This window comes from Oncorhynchus kisutch, unplaced genomic scaffold (genome assembly GCF_002021735.2).
Source record: "Oncorhynchus kisutch isolate 150728-3 unplaced genomic scaffold, Okis_V2 Okis04b-Okis11a_hom, whole genome shotgun sequence".
NCBI classification, from domain to species: Eukaryota; Metazoa; Chordata; class Actinopteri; order Salmoniformes; family Salmonidae; genus Oncorhynchus; species Oncorhynchus kisutch.
The window spans coordinates 10,350,755-10,369,133 of NW_022261981.1; the positions used below are offsets into that span (position 1 = coordinate 10,350,755).

General features: G+C 48.8%; 1 protein-coding gene across 1 annotated transcript; it reads left to right on the forward strand.

Moving 5' to 3' along the window:
* Positions 1 to 1,102: 1,102 nt before the first annotated feature.
* Positions 1,103 to 12,907, forward strand: LOC116359719 (muscarinic acetylcholine receptor M3-like; the record flags this gene model as incomplete). Its single annotated transcript, XM_031813061.1, has 3 exons — positions 1,103 to 1,186; positions 10,334 to 10,403; positions 10,791 to 12,907. Coding segments are annotated over 3 exons (1,686 nt in total), but the record flags the coding sequence as incomplete, so codon positions are not given.
* Between the last annotated feature and the right edge of the window lie 5,472 nt (positions 12,908 to 18,379).

The following is an 18,379-nucleotide window of genomic DNA, read 5'->3' on the forward strand; positions in this document are numbered from 1 at the left end:
ATCCTGGTGCTCATCTCCTTCAAGGTAGATTGTAGTCCGAAACTAACGTTACATTGTATTATGACTTCCTGATCGTGTTCCTCACCGGGTCTCTGTCTCTGGTCACCGTCGTAGGAAACATCCTGGTGCTCATCTCCTTCAAGGTAGATTGTAGTCCGAGACTAACGTTGTATTATGACTTCCTGATCGTGTTCCTCACCGGGTCTCTGTCTCTGGTCACCGTCGTAGGAAACATCCTGGTGCTCATCTCCTTCAAGGTAGATTGTAGTCCGAGACTAACGTTGTATTATGACTTCCTGATCGTGTTCCTCACCGGGTCTCTGTCTCTGGTCACCGTCGTAGGAAACATCCTGGTGCTCATCTCCTTCAAGGTAGATTGTAGTCCGAGACTAACGTTACATTGTATTATGACTTCCTGATCGTGTTCCTCACCGGGTCTCTGTCTCTGGTCACCGTCGTAGGAAACATCCTGGTGCTCATCTCCTTCAAGGTAGATTGTAGTCCGAGACTAACGTTGTATTATGACTTCCTGATCGTGTTCCTCACCGGGTCTCTGTCTCTGGTCACCGTCGTAGGAAACATCCTGGTGCTCATCTCCTTCAAGGTAGATTGTAGTCCGAGACTAACGTTACATTGTATTATGACTTCCTGATCGTGTTCCTCACCGGGTCTCTGTCTCTGGTCACCGTCGTAGGAAACATCCTGGTGCTCATCTCCTTCAAGGTAGATTGTAGTCCGAGACGTTACGTTGTATTATGACTTCCTGATCGTGTTCCTCACCGGGTCTCTGTCTCTGGTCACCGTCGTAGGAAACATCCTGGTGCTCATCTCCTTCAAGGTAGATTGTAGTCCGAGACTAACGTTGTATTATGACTTCCTGATCGTGTTCCTCACCGGGTCTCTGTCTCTGGTCACCGTCGTAGGAAACATCCTGGTGCTCATCTCCTTCAAGGTAGATTGTAGTCCGAGACTAACGTTACATTGTATTATGACTTCCTGATCGTGTTCCTCACCGGGTCTCTGTCTCTGGTCACCGTCGTAGGAAACATCCTGGTGCTCATCTCCTTCAAGGTAGATTGTAGTCCGAGACGTTACGTTGTATTATGACTTCCTGATCGTGTTCCTCACCGGGTCTCTGTCTCTGGTCACCGTCGTAGGAAACATCCTGGTGCTCATCTCCTTCAAGGTAGATTGTAGTCCGAGACTAACGTTACGTTGTATTATGACATCCTGTAACTGTTTAAGAAGGCTTGTCCGAGCCCGGCTCACGCCCTGCGTTCTATCTGCTGTCTCTGTAGCCCTGCGTTCTATCTGCTGTCTCTGTAGCCCTGCGTTCTATCTGCTGTCTCTGTAGCCCTGCGTTCTATCTGCTGTCTCTGTAGCCCTGCGTTCTATCTGCTGTCTCTGTAGTCCTGCGTTCTATCTGCTGTCTCTGTAGCCCTGCGTTCTATCTGCTGTCTCTGTAGCCCTGCGTTCTATCTGCTGTCTCTGTAGCTGCGTTATATCTGCTGTCTCTGTAGCCCTGCGTTCTATCTGCTGTCTCTGTAGCCCTGCGTTCTATCTGCTGTCTCTGTAGCCCTGCGTTCTATCTGCTGTCTCTGTAGCCCTGCGTTCTATCTGCTGTCTCTGTAGCCCTGCGTTCTATCTGCTGTCTCTGTAGCCCTGCGTTCTATCTGCTGTCTCTGTAGCCCTGCGTTCTATCTGCTGTCTCTGTAGCCCTGCGTTCTATCTGCTGTCTCTGTAGCCCTGCGTTCTATCTGCTGTCTCTGTAGCCCTGCGTTCTATCTGCTGTCTCTGTAGCCCTGCGTTCTATCTGCTGTCTCTGTAGCCCTGCGTTCTATCTGCTGTCTCTGTAGCCCTGCGTTCTTATCTGCTGTCTCTGTAGCCCTGCGTTCTATCTGCTGTCTCTGTAGCCCTGCGTTCTATCTGCTGTCTCTGTAGCCTGCGTTCTATCTGCTGTCTCTGTAGCCCTGCGTTCTATCTGCTGTCTCTGTAGCCCTGCGTTCTATCTGCTGTCTCTGTAGCCCTGCGTTCTATCTGCTGTCTCTGTAGCCCTGCGTTCTATCTGCTGTCTCTGTAGCCCTGCGTTCTATCTGCTGTCTCTGTAGCCTGCGTTCTATCTGCTGTCTCGTAGCCCTGCGTTCTATCTGCGTCTCTGTACCCTGCGTTTCTATCTGCTGTCTCTGTAGCCCTGCGTTCTATCTGCTGTCTCTGTAGCCCTGCGTTCTATCTGCTTGTCTCTGTAGCCCTGCGTTCTATCTGCTGTCCTCTGTAGCCCTGCGTTCTATCTGCTGTCTCTGTAGCCTGCGTTCTATCTGCTGTCTCTGTAGCCCTGCGTTCTATCTGCTGTCTCTGTAGCCCTGCGTTCTATCTGCTGTCTCTGTAGCCCTGCGTTCTATCTGCTGTCTCTGTAGCCCTGCGTTCTATCTGCTGTCTCTGTAGCCCTGCGTTCTATCTGCTGTCTCTGTAAGCCCTGCGTTCTATCTGCTGTCTCTGTAGCCCTGCGTTCTATCTGCTGTCTCTGTAGCCCTGCGTTCTATCTGCTGTCTCTGTAGCCCCTGCGTTCTATCTGCTGTCTCTCTGTAGCCCTGCGTTCTATCTGCTGTCTCTGTAGCCCTGCGTTCTATCTGCTGTCTCTGTAGCCCTGCGTTCTATCTGCTGTCTCTGTAGCCCTGCGTTCTATCTGCTGTCTCTGTAGCCCTGCGTTCTATCTGCTGTCTCTGTAGCCCTGCGTTCTATCTGCTGTCTCTGTAGCCCTGCGTTCTATCTGCTGTCTCTGTAGCCCTGCGTTCTATCTGCTGTCTCTGTAGCCCTGCGTTCTATCTGCTGTCTCTGTAGCCCTGCGTTCTATCTGCTGTCTCTGTAGCCCTGCGTTCTATCTGCTGTCTCTGTAGCCCTGCGTTCTATCTGCTGTCTCTGTAGCCCTGCGTTCTATCTGCTGTCTCTGTAGCCCTGCGTTCTATCTGCTGTCTCTGTAGCCCTGCGTTCTATCTGCTGTCTCTGTAGCCCTGCGTTCTATCTGCTGTCTCTGTAGCCCTGCGTTCTATCTGCTGTCTCTGTAGCCCTGCGTTCTATCTGCTGTCTCTGTAGCCCTGCGTTCTATCTGCTGTCTCTGTAGCCCTGCGTTCTATCTGCTGTCTCTGTAGCCCTGCGTTCTATCTGCTGTCTCTGTAGCCCTGCGTTCTATCTGCTGTCTCTGTAGCCCTGCGTTCTATCTGCTGTCTCTGTAGCCCTGCGTTCTATCTGCTGTCTCTGTAGCCCTGCGTTCTAATCTGCTGTCTCTGTAGCCCTGCGTTCTATCTGCTGTCTCTGTAGCCCTGCGTTCTATCTGCTGTCTCTGTAGCCCTGCGTTCTATCTGCTGTCTCTGTAGCCCTGCGTTCTATCTGCTGTCTCTGTAGCCCTGCGTTCTATCTGCTGTCTCTGTAGCCCTGCGTTCTATCTGCTGTCTCTGTAGCCCTGCGTTCTATCTGCTGTCTCTGTAGCCCTGCGTTCTATCTGCTGTCTCTGTAGCCCTGCGTTCTATCTGCTGTCTCTGTAGCCCTGCGTTCTATCTGCTGTCTCTGTAGCCCTGCGTTTCTATCTGCTGTCTCTGTAGCCCTGCGTTCTATCTGCTGTCTCTGTAGCCCTGCGTTCTATCTGCTGTCTCTGTAGCCCTGCGTTCTATCTGCTGTCTCTGTAGCCCTGCGTTCTATCTGCTGTCTCTGTAGCCCTGCGTTCTATCTGCTGTCTCTGTAGCCCTGCGTTCTATCTGCTGTCTCTGTAGCCCTGCGTTCTATCTGCTGTCTCTGTAGCCCTGCGTTCTATCTGCTGTCTCTGTAGCCCTGCGTTCTATCTGCTGTCCTCTTGTAGCCCTGCGTTCTATCTGCTGTCTCTGTAGCCCTGCGTTCTATCTGCTGTCTCTGTAGCCCTGCGTTCTATCTGCTGTCTCTGTAGCCCTGCGTTCTATCTGCTGTCTCTGTAGCCCTGCGTTCTATCTGCTGTCTCTGTAGCCCTGCGTTCTATCTGCTGTCTCTGTAAGCCCTGCGTTCTATCTGCTGTCTCTGTAGCCCTGCGTTCTATCTGCTGTCTCTGTAGCCCTGCGTTCTATCTGCTGTCTCTGTAGCCCTGCGTTCTATCTGCTGTCTCTGTAGCCCTGCGTTCTATCTGCTGTCTCTGTAGCCCTGCGTTCTATCTGCTGTCTCTGTAGCCCTGCGTTCTATCTGCTGTCTCTGTAGCCCTGCGTTCTATCTGCTGTCTCTGTAGCCCTGCGTTTCTATCTGCTGTCTCTGTAGCCCTGCTTCTATCTGCTGTCTCTGTAGACTGCGTTCTATCTGCTGTCTCTGTAGCCCTGCGTTCTATCTGCTGTCTCTGTAGCCCTGCGTTCTATCTGCTGTCTCTGTAGCCCTGCGTTCTATCTGCTGTCTCTGTAGCCCTGCGTTCTATCTGCTGTCTCTGTAGCCCTGCGTTCTATCTGCTGTCTCTGTAGCCCTGCGTTCTATCTGCTGTCTCTGTAGCCCTGCGTTCTATCTGCTGTCTCGTAGCCCTGCGTTCTATCTGCTGTCTCTGTAGCCCTGCGTTCTATCTGCTGTTCTCTGTAGCCCTGCATTCTATCTGCTGTCCTGTAGACCTGCGTTCTATCTGCTGTCTCTGTAGCCCTGCGTTCTATCTGCTGTCTCTGTAGCCCTGCGTTATATCTTCTGTCTCTGTAGCCCTGCGTTCTATCTGCTGTCTCTGTAGCCCTGCGTTCTATCTGCTGTCTCTGTAAGCCCTGCGTTCTATCTGCTGTCTCTGTAGCCCTGCGTTCTATCTGCTGTCTCTGTAGCCCTGCGTTCTATCTGCTGTCTCTGTAGCCCTGCGTTCTATCTGCTGTCTCTGTAGCCCTGCGTTCTATCTGCTGTCTCTGTAGCCCTGCGTTCTATCTTGCTGTTCTCTGTAGCCCTGCTTCTATCTGCTGTCTCTGTAGCCCTGCGTTCTATCTGCTGTCTCTGTAGCCCTGCGTTTATCTGCTGTCTCTGTAGCCCTGCGTTCTATCTGCTGTCTCTGTAGCCCTGCGTTCTATCTGCTGTCTCTGTAGCCCTGCGTTCTATCTGCTGTCTCTGTAGCCCTGCGTTCTATCTGCTGTCTCTGTAGACACGCCTGCATTCTATCTGCTGTCCTGTAGACCTGCGTTCTATCTGCTGTCTCTGTAGCCCTGCGTTCTATCTGCTGTCTCTGTAAGCCCTGCGTTCTATCTGCTGTCTCTGTAAGCCCTGCGTTCTATCTGCTGTCTCTGTAGCCTGCGTTCTATCTGCTGTCTCTGTAGCCCTGCGTTCTATCTGCTGTCTCTGTAGCCCTGCGTTCTATCTGCTGTCTCTGTAGCCCTGCGTTCTATCTGCTGTCTCTGTAGCCCTGCGTTCTATCTGCTGTCTCTGTAGCCCTGCGTTCTATCTGCTGTCTCTGTAGCCCTGCGTTCTATCTGCTGTCTCTGTAGCCCTGCGTCTATCTGCTGTCTCTGTAGCCCTGCGTTCTATCTGCTGTCTCTGTAGCCCTGCGTTCTATCTGCTGTCTCTGTAGCCCTGCGTTCTATCTGCTGTCTCTGTAGCCCTGCGTTCTATCTGCTGTCTCTGTAGCCCTTGCGTTCTATCTGCTGTCTCTGTAGCCCTGCGTTCTATCTGCTGTCTCTGTAGCCCTGCGTTTCTATCTGCTGTCTCTGTAGCCCCTGTCTATTGCGTCTCTGTGCGCTGCCGTTCTATCTGCTGTCTCTGTAGCCCTGCGTTCTATCTGCTGTCTCTGTAGCCCTGCGTTCTATCTGCTGTCTCTGTAGCCCTGCGTTCTATCTGCTGTCTCTGTAGCCCTGCGTTCTATCTGCTGTCTCTGTAGCCCTGCGTTCTATCTGCTGTCTCTGTAGCCTGCGTTCTATCTGCTGTCTCTGTAGCCCTGGGTTCTATCTGCTGTCTCTGTAGCCCTGCGTTCTATCTGCTGTCTCTGTAGCCCTGCGTTCTATCTGCCTGTCTCTGTAGCCCTGCGTTCTATCTGCTGCCTCTGTAGCCCTGCGTTCTATCTGCTGTCTCTGTAGCCCTGCGTTCTATCTGCTGTTCTCTGTAGCCATGCGTTCTATCTGCTGTCTCTGTAAGCCATGGTTCTATCTGCCTGTCTCTGTAGCCCTGCGTTCTATCTGCTGTCTCTGTAGCCCTGCGTTCTATCTGCGGTCTCTGTAGCCATGCGTTCTATCTGCTGTCTCTGTAGCCCTGCCGTTCTATCTGCTGTCTCTGTAAGACAAGCCCTCGTTCTATCTGCTGTCTCTGTAGCCCTGCGTTCTATCTGCTGTCTCTGTAGCCCTGGGTTCTATCTTCTGTCTCTGTAGCCCTGCGTTTCTATCTGCTGTCTCTGTAGCCCTGCGTTCTATCTGCTGTCTCTGTAGCCCTGCGTTCTATCTGCTGTCTCTGTAGGCCCTGCGTTCTATCTGCTGTCTCTGTAGACACGCCCTGCGTTCTATCTGCTGTCTCTGTAGCCCTGCGTTCTATCTGCTGTCTCTGTAGCCCTGCGTTCTATCTGCTGTCTCTGTAGCCCTGCGTTCTATCTGCTGTCTCTGTAGCCCTGCGTTCTATCTGCTGTCTCTGTAGCCCTGCGTTCTATCTGCTGTCTCTGTAGCCCTGCGTTTCTATCTGCTGTCTCTGTAGCCCTGCGTTCTATCTGCTGTCTCTGTAGCGCTGCGTTCTATCTGCTGTCTCTGTAGCCCTGCGTTCTATCTGCTGTCTCTGTAGCCCTGCGTTCTATCTGCTGTCTCTGTAGCCCTGCGTTCTATCTGCTGTCTCTGTAGCCCTGCGTTCTATCTGCTGTCTCTGTAGCCCTGCGTTCTATCTGCTGTCTCTGTAGCCCTGCGTTCTATCTGCTGTCTCTGTAGCCCTGGGTTCTATCTGCTGTCTCTGTAGCCCTGCGTTCTATCTGCTGTCTCTGTAGCCCTGCGTTCTATCTGCTGTCTCTGTAGCCCTGCGTTCTATCTGCTGTCTCTGTAGCCCTGCGTTCTATCTGCTGTCTCTGTAGCCATGCGTTCTATCTGCTGTCTCTGTAGCCCTGCGTTCTATCTGCTGTCTCTGTAGCCCTGCGTTCTATCTGCTGTCTCTGTAGCCCTGCGTTCTATCTGCTGTCTCTGTAGCCCTGGGTTCTATCTTCTGTCTCTGTTAGCCCTGCGTTCTATCTGCTGTCTCTGTAGCCCTGCGTTCTATCTGCTGTCTCTGTAGCCCTGCGTTCTATCTGCTGTCTCTGTAGCCCTGCGTTCTATCTGCTGTCTCTGTAGACACGCCCTGCGTTCTATCTGCTGTCTCTGTAGCCCTGCGTTCTATCTGCTGTCTCTGTAGCCCTGCGTTCTATCTGCTGTCTCTGTAGCCCTGCGTTCTATCTGCTGTCTCTGTAGCCCTGCGTTCTATCTGCTGTCTCTGTAGCCCTGCGTTCTATCTGCTGTCTCTGTAGCCCTGCGTTCTATCTGCTGTCTCTGTAGCCCTGCGTTCTATCTGCTGTCTCTGTAGACACGCCCTGCGTTCTATCTGTGTCTCTGTAGCCCTGGGTTCTATCTGCTGTCTCTGTAGCCCTGCGTTCTATCTGCTGTCTCTGTAGCCCTGCGTTCTATCTGCTGTCTCTGTAGCCCTGCGTTCTATCTGCTGTCTCTGTAGCCCTGCGTTCTTACTGCTGTCTCGTGTAGCCCTGCTTGCTGTTTAGCCCTGCGTTCTATCTGCTGTCTTCTGTGAGCCCTGCGTTCTATCTGCCTTCTTCTGTAGCCCTGCGTTCTATCTGCTGTCTCTGTAGCCCTGGTTCTATCTGCTGTCCTTCTGTAAGCCCCTTGCGTTCTATCCTGCTTGTCTCTGTAGGCCCTGCGTTCTATCTTGCTGTCTCTCTTGCCCTGCGTCTATCTTGCTGTCTTGTAGCCCTGCGTTTCTATCTGCTGTCTCTGTAGGCCCTGCGTTCTATCTGCTTCTTCTGTAGCCCTGCGTTCTATCTGCTGTCTCTGTAGCGCCTGCGTTCTCATTCTTGCTGTCTCTGTAGCCCTGCGTTCTATCGTGCTGTCTTCTGTTAGCCCTGCGTTCTGTCTGCTGTCTCTGTAGCCCTGCGTTCTATCTGCTGTCTCTGTAGCCCTTCGTTCCTATCTGCTGTCTCTGTAGCCCTGCGTTCTTATCTGCTGTTCTGTAGCCCTGCCGTTCTATCTGCTGTCTCTGTAGCCCTGCGTTCTATCTGCTGTCTCTGTAGACACGCCCTGCGTTCTATCTGCTGTCTCTGTAGCCCTGCATTCTATCTGCTGTCTCTGTACCCTGCGTTCTATCTGCTGCTCTGTAGCCCTGCGTTCTATCTGCTGTCTCTGTAGCCCCTGCGTTCTATCTGCTGTCTCTGTAGCCTGCGTTTCTATCTGCTGTCTCTGTAGCCCTGCGTTCTATCTGCTGTCTCTGTAGCCCTGCGTTCTATCTGCTGTCTCTGTAGCCCTGCGTTCTATCTGCTGTCTCTGTAGCCCTGCGTTCTATCTGCTGTCTCTGTAGCCCTGCGTTCTATCTGCTGTCTCTGTAGCCCTGCGTTCTATCTGCTGTCTCTGTAGCCCTGCGTTCTATCTGCTGTCTCTGTAGCCCTGCGTTCTATCTGCTGTCTCTGTAGCCCTGCGTTCTATCTGCTGTCTCTGTAGCCCTGCGTTCTATCTGCTGTCTCTGTTAGCCCTGCGTTCTATCTGCTGTCTCTGTAGCCCTGCGTTCTATCTGCTGTCTCTGTAGCCCTGCGTTCTATCTGCTGTCTCTGTTAGCCCTGCGTTCTATCTGCTGTCTCTGTAGCCCTGCGTTCTATCTGCTGTCTCTGTAGCCCTGCGTTCTATCTGCTGTCTCTGTAGCCTGCGTTCTATCTGCTGTCTCTGTAGCCCTGCGTTCTATCTGCTGTCTCTGTAGCCCTGCGTTCTATCTGCTGTCTCTGTAGCCCTGCGTTCTATCTGCTGTCTCTGTAGCCCTGCGTTCTATCTGCTGTCTCTGTAGCCCTGCGTTCTTATCTGCTGTCTCTGTAGCCCTGCGTTCTATCTGCTGTCTCTGTAGCCCTGCGTTCTATCTGCTGTCTCTGTAGCCCTGCGTTCTATCTGCTGTCTCTGTAGCCCTGCGTTCTATCTGCTGTCTCTGTAGCCCTGCGTTCTATCTGCTGTCTCTGTAGCCCTGCGTTCTATCTGCTGTCTCTGTAGCCCTGCGTTCTATCTGCTGTCTCTGTAGCCCTGCGTTCTATCTGCTGTCTCTGTAGCCCTGCGTTCTAATCTGCTGTCTCTGTAGCCCTGCGTTCTATCTGCTGTCTCTGTAGCCCTGCGTTCTATCTGCTGTCTCTGTAGGCCCTGCGTTCTATCTGCTGTCTCTGTAGCCCTGCGTTCTATCTGCTGTCTCTGTAGCCCTGCGTTCTATCTGCTGTCTCTGTAGCCCTGCGTTCTATCTGCTGTCTCTGTAGCCCTGCGTTCTATCTGCTGTCTCTGTAGCCCTGCGTTCTATCTGCTGTCTCTGTAGCCCTGCGTTCTATCTGCTGTCTCTGTAGCCCTGCGTTCTATCTGCTGTCTCTGTAGCCCTGCGTTCTATCTGCTGCTCTGTAGCCCTGCGTTCTATCTGCTGTCTCTGTAGCCCTGCGTTCTATCTGCTGTCTCTGTAGCCCTGCGTTCTATCTGCTGTCTCTGTAGCCCTGCGTCTATCTGCTGTCTCTGTAGCCTGCGTTATCTGCTGTCTCTGTAGCCCTGCGTTCTATCTGCTGTCTCTGTAGCCTGCGTTCTATCTGCTGTCTCTGTAGCCCTGCGTTCTATCTGCTGTCTCTGTAGCCCTGCGTTCAATCTGCTGTCTCTGTAGCCCTGCGTTCTATCTGCTGTCTCTGTAGCCCTGCGTTCTATCTGCTGTCTCTGTAGCCCTGCGTTCTATCTGCTGTCTCTGTAGCCCTGCGTTCTATCTGCTGTCTCTGTAGCCCTGCGTTCTATCTGCTGTCTCTGTAGCCCTGCGTTCTATCTGCTGTCTCTGTAGCCCTGCGTTCTATCTGCTGTCTCTGTAGCCCTGCGTTCTATCTGCTGTCTCTGTAGCCCTGCGTTCTATCTGCTGTCTCTGTAGCCCTGCGTTCTATCTGCTGTCTCTGTAGCCCTGCGTTCTATCTGCTGTCTCTGTAGCCCTGCGTTCTATCTGCTGTCTCTGTAGCCCTGCGTTCTATCTGCTGTCTCTGTAGCCCTGCGTTCAATCTGCTGTCTCTGTAGCGCGAGGTAGCTTGATGGCACCGTGCCTCAAAACTCTTACTGAAATGGTCCACAACATTGTTTTTTTTTTTAACAGCGATCGACATCATAGGTCTTGTTAATTGATGTTTTACTTTAATCATAATGAAACATTTCTCTTCCAGGTGAACAAGCAGCTGAAGACGGTGAATAACTACTATCTCCTCAGTCTGGCCTTCGCTGACCTCATCATCGGTATTTTAACTTACTGTTTTCAGACGTGTATAGATGATGTAATGTATCTCAGCTGATATTGATCATGTATTGTACTATGATTTCCTACAGTGTCTCACAAATGTGTAATATTTATAGTCAGTTACTGTAATATCAAGTGTGTAATATGTATTAGTCAGTTACTGTAATATCAAGTGTGTAATATGTATTAGTCAGTTACTGTAATATCAAATGTGTAAAATGTATTAGTCAGTTACTGTAATATCAAATGTGTAATATTTATAGTCAATTACTGTAATATCAAATGTGTAATATTTATAGTCAATTACTGTAATATCAAATGTGTAATATTTATAGTCAATTACTGTAACATCAGAGTGAAACTAAAATACAGTGTTCTAATTCTAGGGACTCTTTCCATGAACCTCTACACTACCTACATTATCATGGACCAATGGGCTTTAGGGAACTGGGCGTGCGACCTGTGGTTGGCTATCGACTACGTGGCGAGCAACGCCTCCGTCATGAACCTGCTGGTGATCAGCTTCGACCGCTACTTCTCCATAACTCGACCTCTGACTTACCGGGCCAAGAGGACCACCAAGAGAGCTCTGACTATGATCAGCATGGCCTGGTCCGTGTCCTTCGTCCTGTGGGCCCCGGCTATACTCTTCTGGCAGTATATCGTAGGGGAGCGCACTGTGCCTCGTGGAGAATGCTTTATCCAGTTTCTCTCAGAGCCTATTATCACATTCTGCACGGCCATCGCTGCCTTCTACCTGCCGGTCACCATCATGACGGTTCTCTACTGGAGGATCTACAGAGAGACAGAGAACAGGCAGAAGGACCTGGCGGGGTTGAGGGGGTCGGGGGCAGGGAACAAGGCGGGCCAGGGGGGTAGCCAGAAGGATGAGGAGGAGAAGAAGGAGGAGGCCCAGGAAGAGGAGGCTCCCATGGTGCCCAAAACAGGAAGCTCCAGGAGCTGCAGCAGTTACGAGCTTAACCAGGCCGGTCAGAAAGACTCTGGAGCCAAGAAGACCAGAGGGCGCTTCCGGTTCTGGCCGCTGAGTAGGTGGTCCAAGAAGAAGACAGTCACAGTGGGAGGAGAGCCGGAACACAGCAGCTCCGATAGCTGGAACAACAACGGTGGGGGCGGGGCCTCCATGGACCAATCAGACTCTGAGGACGAGGATGGGGCGACGGAGTCAAGCCGAGCTATCTATTCCATCGTGGTCAACCTGCCGGGGATAAACTCCGCCCCTGGTAACAACCCTAACAATGACCCCCAGCTGACATCTCCTGAGGACCAGGATGCTACGAAGGACCCTTTCCGGCCACAAGTGGGCGATAATAAGGACAAGAAGACATCCTCTAATACCAGAAGGGAGAAAGACAAGGAAGACAACAGCTACCACCAACGCTCCTTCTCTAAAACCCCCGTCACTTCCTCGTCTTCCATCCAGACCTCCACCAAGAGCCACCAAACAGGGGATGTGTCGTCCACCTCCAAGTCCCCCTCCTCGGCCCCCATCTCCTTGAAGGATGCAGCCATGGCCAAGCGCTTCGCCTCCAAAGCCAAGACCCAGATCACCAAGCGTAAGAAGCAGAGTGTAGTCAAGGAGAAGAAAGAGAAGAAGGCCGCCCAGACTCTCAGTGCCATCCTGTTGGCTTTCATCATAACCTGGACTCCCTATAACATTATGGTGTTGGTCAATACCTTCTGTACTGGCTGCATCCCTGAGGCTCTGTGGGCTCTGGGCTATTGGCTGTGTTACGTCAACAGCACCATCAACCCCATGTGTTACGCCATGTGCAACCTCACCTTCAGGAACACCTTCAAGATGATTCTGCTCTGCCGTTGGCAGGACATCAACAAACGCAACAAGCCTCAGTTCCAGCAGAGGCAGACGGTCGCCTTCCGCAAGAAGGAGCCCTTGTAGGTGTAATCTACTGGGGCCCTGGGTCAGATGTATAGGTCTCTGTCGGGCCTCTCTGGGATGGTTTATATTAACAGGACAGTTGGCCAGGGAGATGGACTGTACTTCCGAGCCTTTCTCAACGATGAAGAGATCACATAATAACATAATAATACAATGAAAAATAGTAACACGACAAATATAATACATAATTATTTTCAATTAACTCTGCATCTCTTTCAACTATTTACTTTTTTCCCCCACAACTGACACCAGTTTGGCGCCAAAACATTGACAAGAAAGACATATTGACATAGTAAAATCAATTAACACTGTCTAAAAAACCACAGGACACTTCATGCTGAATCCCTCATATTTAACAGAAATGGTATTCACCAACTTGATGGTTTATATTTAGAATCATGTTTTACAGCTTTGTCGTTCTATGTTTCAGATCATATATGTTGCATGTGATTAGGCCACACAGATGACCAGGGATATTTATACACGGAGGGAAGGGGAGATTTTATAGATTTGATTTGATGTTTAGGGCCTCCAACCCAATGGAATATTTGGGACATATAAAAGGGCTGTCAAACATATGACAATATCGGTTGGTGTTTCCAAGCCTGGTTTTAACTGAACTGTTGCTATACGGTTACAGACCTTCAACAATCATACAGAACACGGTTACAGACCTTCAACAATCCTACAGAACACGGTTACAGACCTTCAACAATCATACAGAACACGGTTACAGACCTTCAACAATCAGACAGAACACGGTTACAGACCTTCAACAATCAGACAGAACACGGTTACAGAACTTCAACAATCAGACAGAACACGGTTACAGACCTTCAACAATCCTACAGAACACGGTTACAGACCTTCAACAATCATACAGAACACGGTTACAGACCTTCAACAATCAGACAGAACACGGTTACAGACCTTCAACAATCCTACAGAACACGGTTACAGACCTTCAACATTCCTACAGAACACGGTTACAGACCTTCAACAATCCTACAGAACACGGTTACAGACCTTCAACAATCATACAGAACACGATTACAGAACTTCAACAATCAGACAGAACACGGTTACAGACCTTCAACAATCCTACAGAACACGGTTACAGACCTTCAACAATCATACAGAACACGGTTACAGACCTTCAACAATCAGACAGAACACGGTTACAGACCTTCAACAATCCTACAGAACACGGTTACAGAACTTCAACAATCCTACAGAACACGGTTACAGACCTTCAACAATCATACAGAACACGGTTACAGACCTTCAACAATCACACAGAACACGGTTACAGACCTTCAACAATCACACAGAACACGGTTACAGAACTTCAACAATCAGACAGAACACGGTTACAGAACTTCAACAATCCTACAGAACACGGTTACAGACCTTCAACAATCATACAGAACACGGTTACAGACCTTCAACAATCACACAGAACACGGTTACAGACCTTCAACAATCACACAGAACACGGTTACAGAACTTCAACAATCAGACAGAACACGGTTACAGAACTTCAACAATCCTACAGAACACGGTTACAGAACTTCAACAATCAGACAGAACACGGTTACAGAACTTCAACAATCAGACAGAACACGGTTACAGACCTTCAACAATCATACAGAACACGGTTACAGAACTTCAACAATCCTACAGAACATGGTTACAGAACTTCAACAATCACACAGAACACGGTTACAGACCTTCAACAATCAGACAGAACACGGTTACAGAACTTCAACAATCACACAGAACACGGTTACAGACCTTCAACAATCAGACAGAACACGGTTACAGAACTTCAACAATCCTACAGAACATGGTTACAGACCTTCAACAATCAGACAAAACACGGTTACAGAACTTCAACAATCAGACAGAACACGGTTACAGACCTTCAACAATCAGACAGAACACGGTTACAGAACTTCAACAATCCTGCAGAACACGGTTACAGAACTTCAACAATCATACAGAACACGGTTACAGACCTTCAACATTCCTACAGAACACGGTTACAGAACTTCAACAATCCTACAGAACACAGTTACAGACCTTCAACAATCCTACAGAACACGGTTACAGAACTTCAACAATCCTACAGAACACGGTTACAGAACTTCAACAATCACACAGAACACGGTTACAGACCTTCAACAATCAGACAGAACACGGTTACAGAACTTCAACAATCCTACAGAACACGGTTACAGACCTTCAACAATCAGACAAAACACGGTTACAGAACTTCAACAATCAGACAGAACACGGTTACAGACCTTCAACAATCAGACAGAACACGGTTACAGAACTTCAACAATCAGACAGAACACGGTTACAGACCTTCAACAATCAGACAGAACACGGTTACAGAACTTCAACAATCCTACAGAACACGGTTACAGAACTTCAACAATCCTACAGAACACGGTTGCCTTTCCAGTTGGCAGATAGATACAATTAGGTGAATCAGTGGACATGTAAAGTTGCAGTACTTTGTAAAGTTGCAGTACTTTGTAAAGTTGCAGTACTTTGTAAAGTTGCAGTACTTTGTAAAGCTGCAGTACTTTGTAAAGTTGCAGTACTTTGTAAAGGTGCAGAACTTTGTAAAGGTGCAGAACTTTGTAAAGGTGCAATACTTCCATGTAAAGATGCAGTACTTTGTTAATCTGCAGTACTTTCATGTAAAACTGCAGTACTTTCATGTAAAGGTGCACTACTTTCATGTACATTTGCAGTACTTTCATGTACATTTGCAGTACTTTCATGGTAATCTGCAGTACTTTCATGTAAATCTGCAGTACTTTCCAAGTGTCTGTGAGTGGCGTGCTACTCTACTCTTTGATTCCACCCAATGAGTTCTGGTGAGTAGTGAACTACTTCCTGAGCCAGTAACCTTTTTCATCCCATGTTATTTAATGTGTTTGGCTAATATTCTGTGTGGTCTCCGGTGATGATTTTAACGTGTCGGGGACCATTGTGGTGGTTGTAATCGTTGCTCAAAGTGAGACAGTGTTGTTTGAAAAAAGGGGTTGCAAAAACACAGGTAACTTTCTAAGAATTCTCAGGTTTTTTCCCTCCAAAAAAACAAATCCTGGTAGGAAGAGTCCTGGAAACAGGAAGGAATGCTAGAATCCTCCAATTGGGATTTGTGGAAAACCTGGGAATTATGGGGAAAGGTGCTGTTATTTTGCATCTGTTGTTGTAAAGCACAGGGCTGGTGTACAAGCTGCTTATATGATCTAGAATAACTGTGTGATTATCAGGTGATATTTACATTGTGACTGTGTGGATTCTTTAAATTGATGTTTATGTAGAGTATGATGCAGTTCTATGTTTATATAAAATGCTTGTTATATCTTTTCTATAAAATAATGTGACCCCAGCCCAAGATGTTCACGTGTAAACGACGAGGGACAAGATCATTTGCAATAAAGTAAAATGTAAGTCATTAAATATGTTTTGCCATTGAGACATATTGACAAAAAACATGGATATCCACAGGTCTTTCTGATGAGTTTTTCCATACAAGTCATATACCATGAATAAGATAATGTGTCTATGACTATAATGGGTACTAGCTATGAAACAAGTGGATCTGAGGTGAGATGTGTTGTCTGTGGTTGTCTTTGGTAGGAAGGAGCTCACTGAGTATCTGCAACTCAAATGTTATTATGCTTGAGTTCCTCTTATAGAATATTAGCTCAAAAGTATTTCAGATTTCCACAAACAGTACCAGCCCTCAAAATGAATATTTCAGGCACCTATTTCAGTCCAAGTCGAGCACTGAGGTGTTTTTCCTTTCGACTGTTTCCAAGGTGGAGAATGTCAGTAATCCAACAGCACCACCTAGTGGTATAAATGTAGTATGACGTAGTACTGAACGGTTGGTTGGCTCAAACTCAGCGTGTCCAGATGTGAATCGGCTGGGTATTGTATTTGAAGTGGTACCGTATTATTTTAGGAGTAACTGATGTCGTCCTTAAATTAGCTTGAAATCCAGACCTGTTTTGTGCTATCATTCCACACCCTGTACTCCGCGTCTATACATCTGGCATGACACAGAGTGTGAAGGAGTGGAATGATAAGACTCGTACAGACCGGTATCCGGGCAACCAACAGACCGGTATCCAGGCAACCACTTAATAACATGGTGCAGTTTTTTGTCTCTTCGCTGATGTGGTGCCGGGTGTTTCGGGAGGACAGTTTTGTTGACATGATGACCTTCATGGATTTCACTAGTTGACCAGGACACACGATGAGTTGACCAGGACACACAATGAGTTGACCAGGACACACAATGAGTTGACCATGACACACAATGAGGACACACGATGAGTTGACCAGGACACACAATGAGTTGACCAGGACACACAATGAGTTGACCATGACACACAATGAGGACACACGATGAGTTGACCTGGACACACGATGAGTTGACCAGGACACACAATGAGTTGACCAGGACACACAATGAGTTGACCATGACACACAATGAGGACACACGATGAGTTGACCAGGACACACAATGAGGACACACGATGAGTTGACCAGGACACACAATGAGTTGACCAGGACACACAATGAGTTGACCATGACACACAATGAGGACACACGATGAGTTGACCTGGACACACGATGAGTTGACCAGGACACACAATGAGTTGACCAGGACACACAATGAGTTGACCATGACACACAATGAGGACACACGATGAGTTGACCAGGACACACAATGAGTTGACCAGGATACACAATGAGTTGACCAGGATACACGATGAGTTGACCAGGATACACAATGAGTTGACCAGGACACACAATGAGTTGACCATGACACACAATGAGGACACACGATGAGTTGACCTGGACACACGATGAGTTGACCAGGACACACAATGAGTTGACCAGGATACACAATGAGTTGACCAGGACACACAATGAGTTGACCAGGATACACAATGAGTTGACCAGGACACACAATGAGGACACACGATGAGTTGACCAGGATACACAATGAGGATACACGATGAGTTGACCAGGATACACAATGAGTTGACCAGGATACACAATGAGTTGACCAGGACACACAATGAGTTGACCAGGATACACAATGAGTTGACCAGGACACACAATGAGTTGACCAGGACACACAATGAGTTGACCAGGACACACGATGAGTTGACCAGGACACACAATGAGTTGACCAGGACACACAATGAGTTGACCAGGATACACAATGAGTTGACCAGGATACACAATGAGTTGACCAGGACACACAATGAGTTGACCAGGACACACAATGAGGAAACACGATGAGTTGACCAGGACACACAATGAGTTGACCAGGATACACAATGAGTTGACCAGGATACACAATGAGTTGACCAGGACACACAATGAGTTGACCAGGACACACAATGAGGACACACGATGAGTTGACCAGGACACACAATGAGTTGACCAGGACACACAATGAGTTGACCAGGACACACGATGAGTTGACCAGGACACACAATGAGTTGACCAGGACCCACAATGAGTTGACCAGGACACACAATGAGTTGACCAGGATACACAATGAGTTGACCAGGACACACAATGAGTTGACCAGGACACACAATGAGTTGACCAGGACACACAATGAGTTGACCAGGACACACAATGAGTTGACCAGGACACACAATGAGTTGACCAGGACACACAATGAGTTGACCAGGACACACAATGAGTTGACCAGGACACACAATGAGTTGACCAGGACACACGATGAGTTGACCAGGACACACGATGAGTTGAACAGGACACACAATGAGCTGACCAGGACACACAATGAGTTGACCAGGATACACAATGAGTTGACCAGGACACACAATGAGTTGACCAGGACACACAATGAGTTGACCAGGACACACAATGAGTTGACCAGGACACACAATGAGTTGACCAGGACACACAATGAGTTGACCAGGACACACAATGAGTTGACCAGGACACACAATGAGTTGACCAGGACACACAATGAGTTGACCA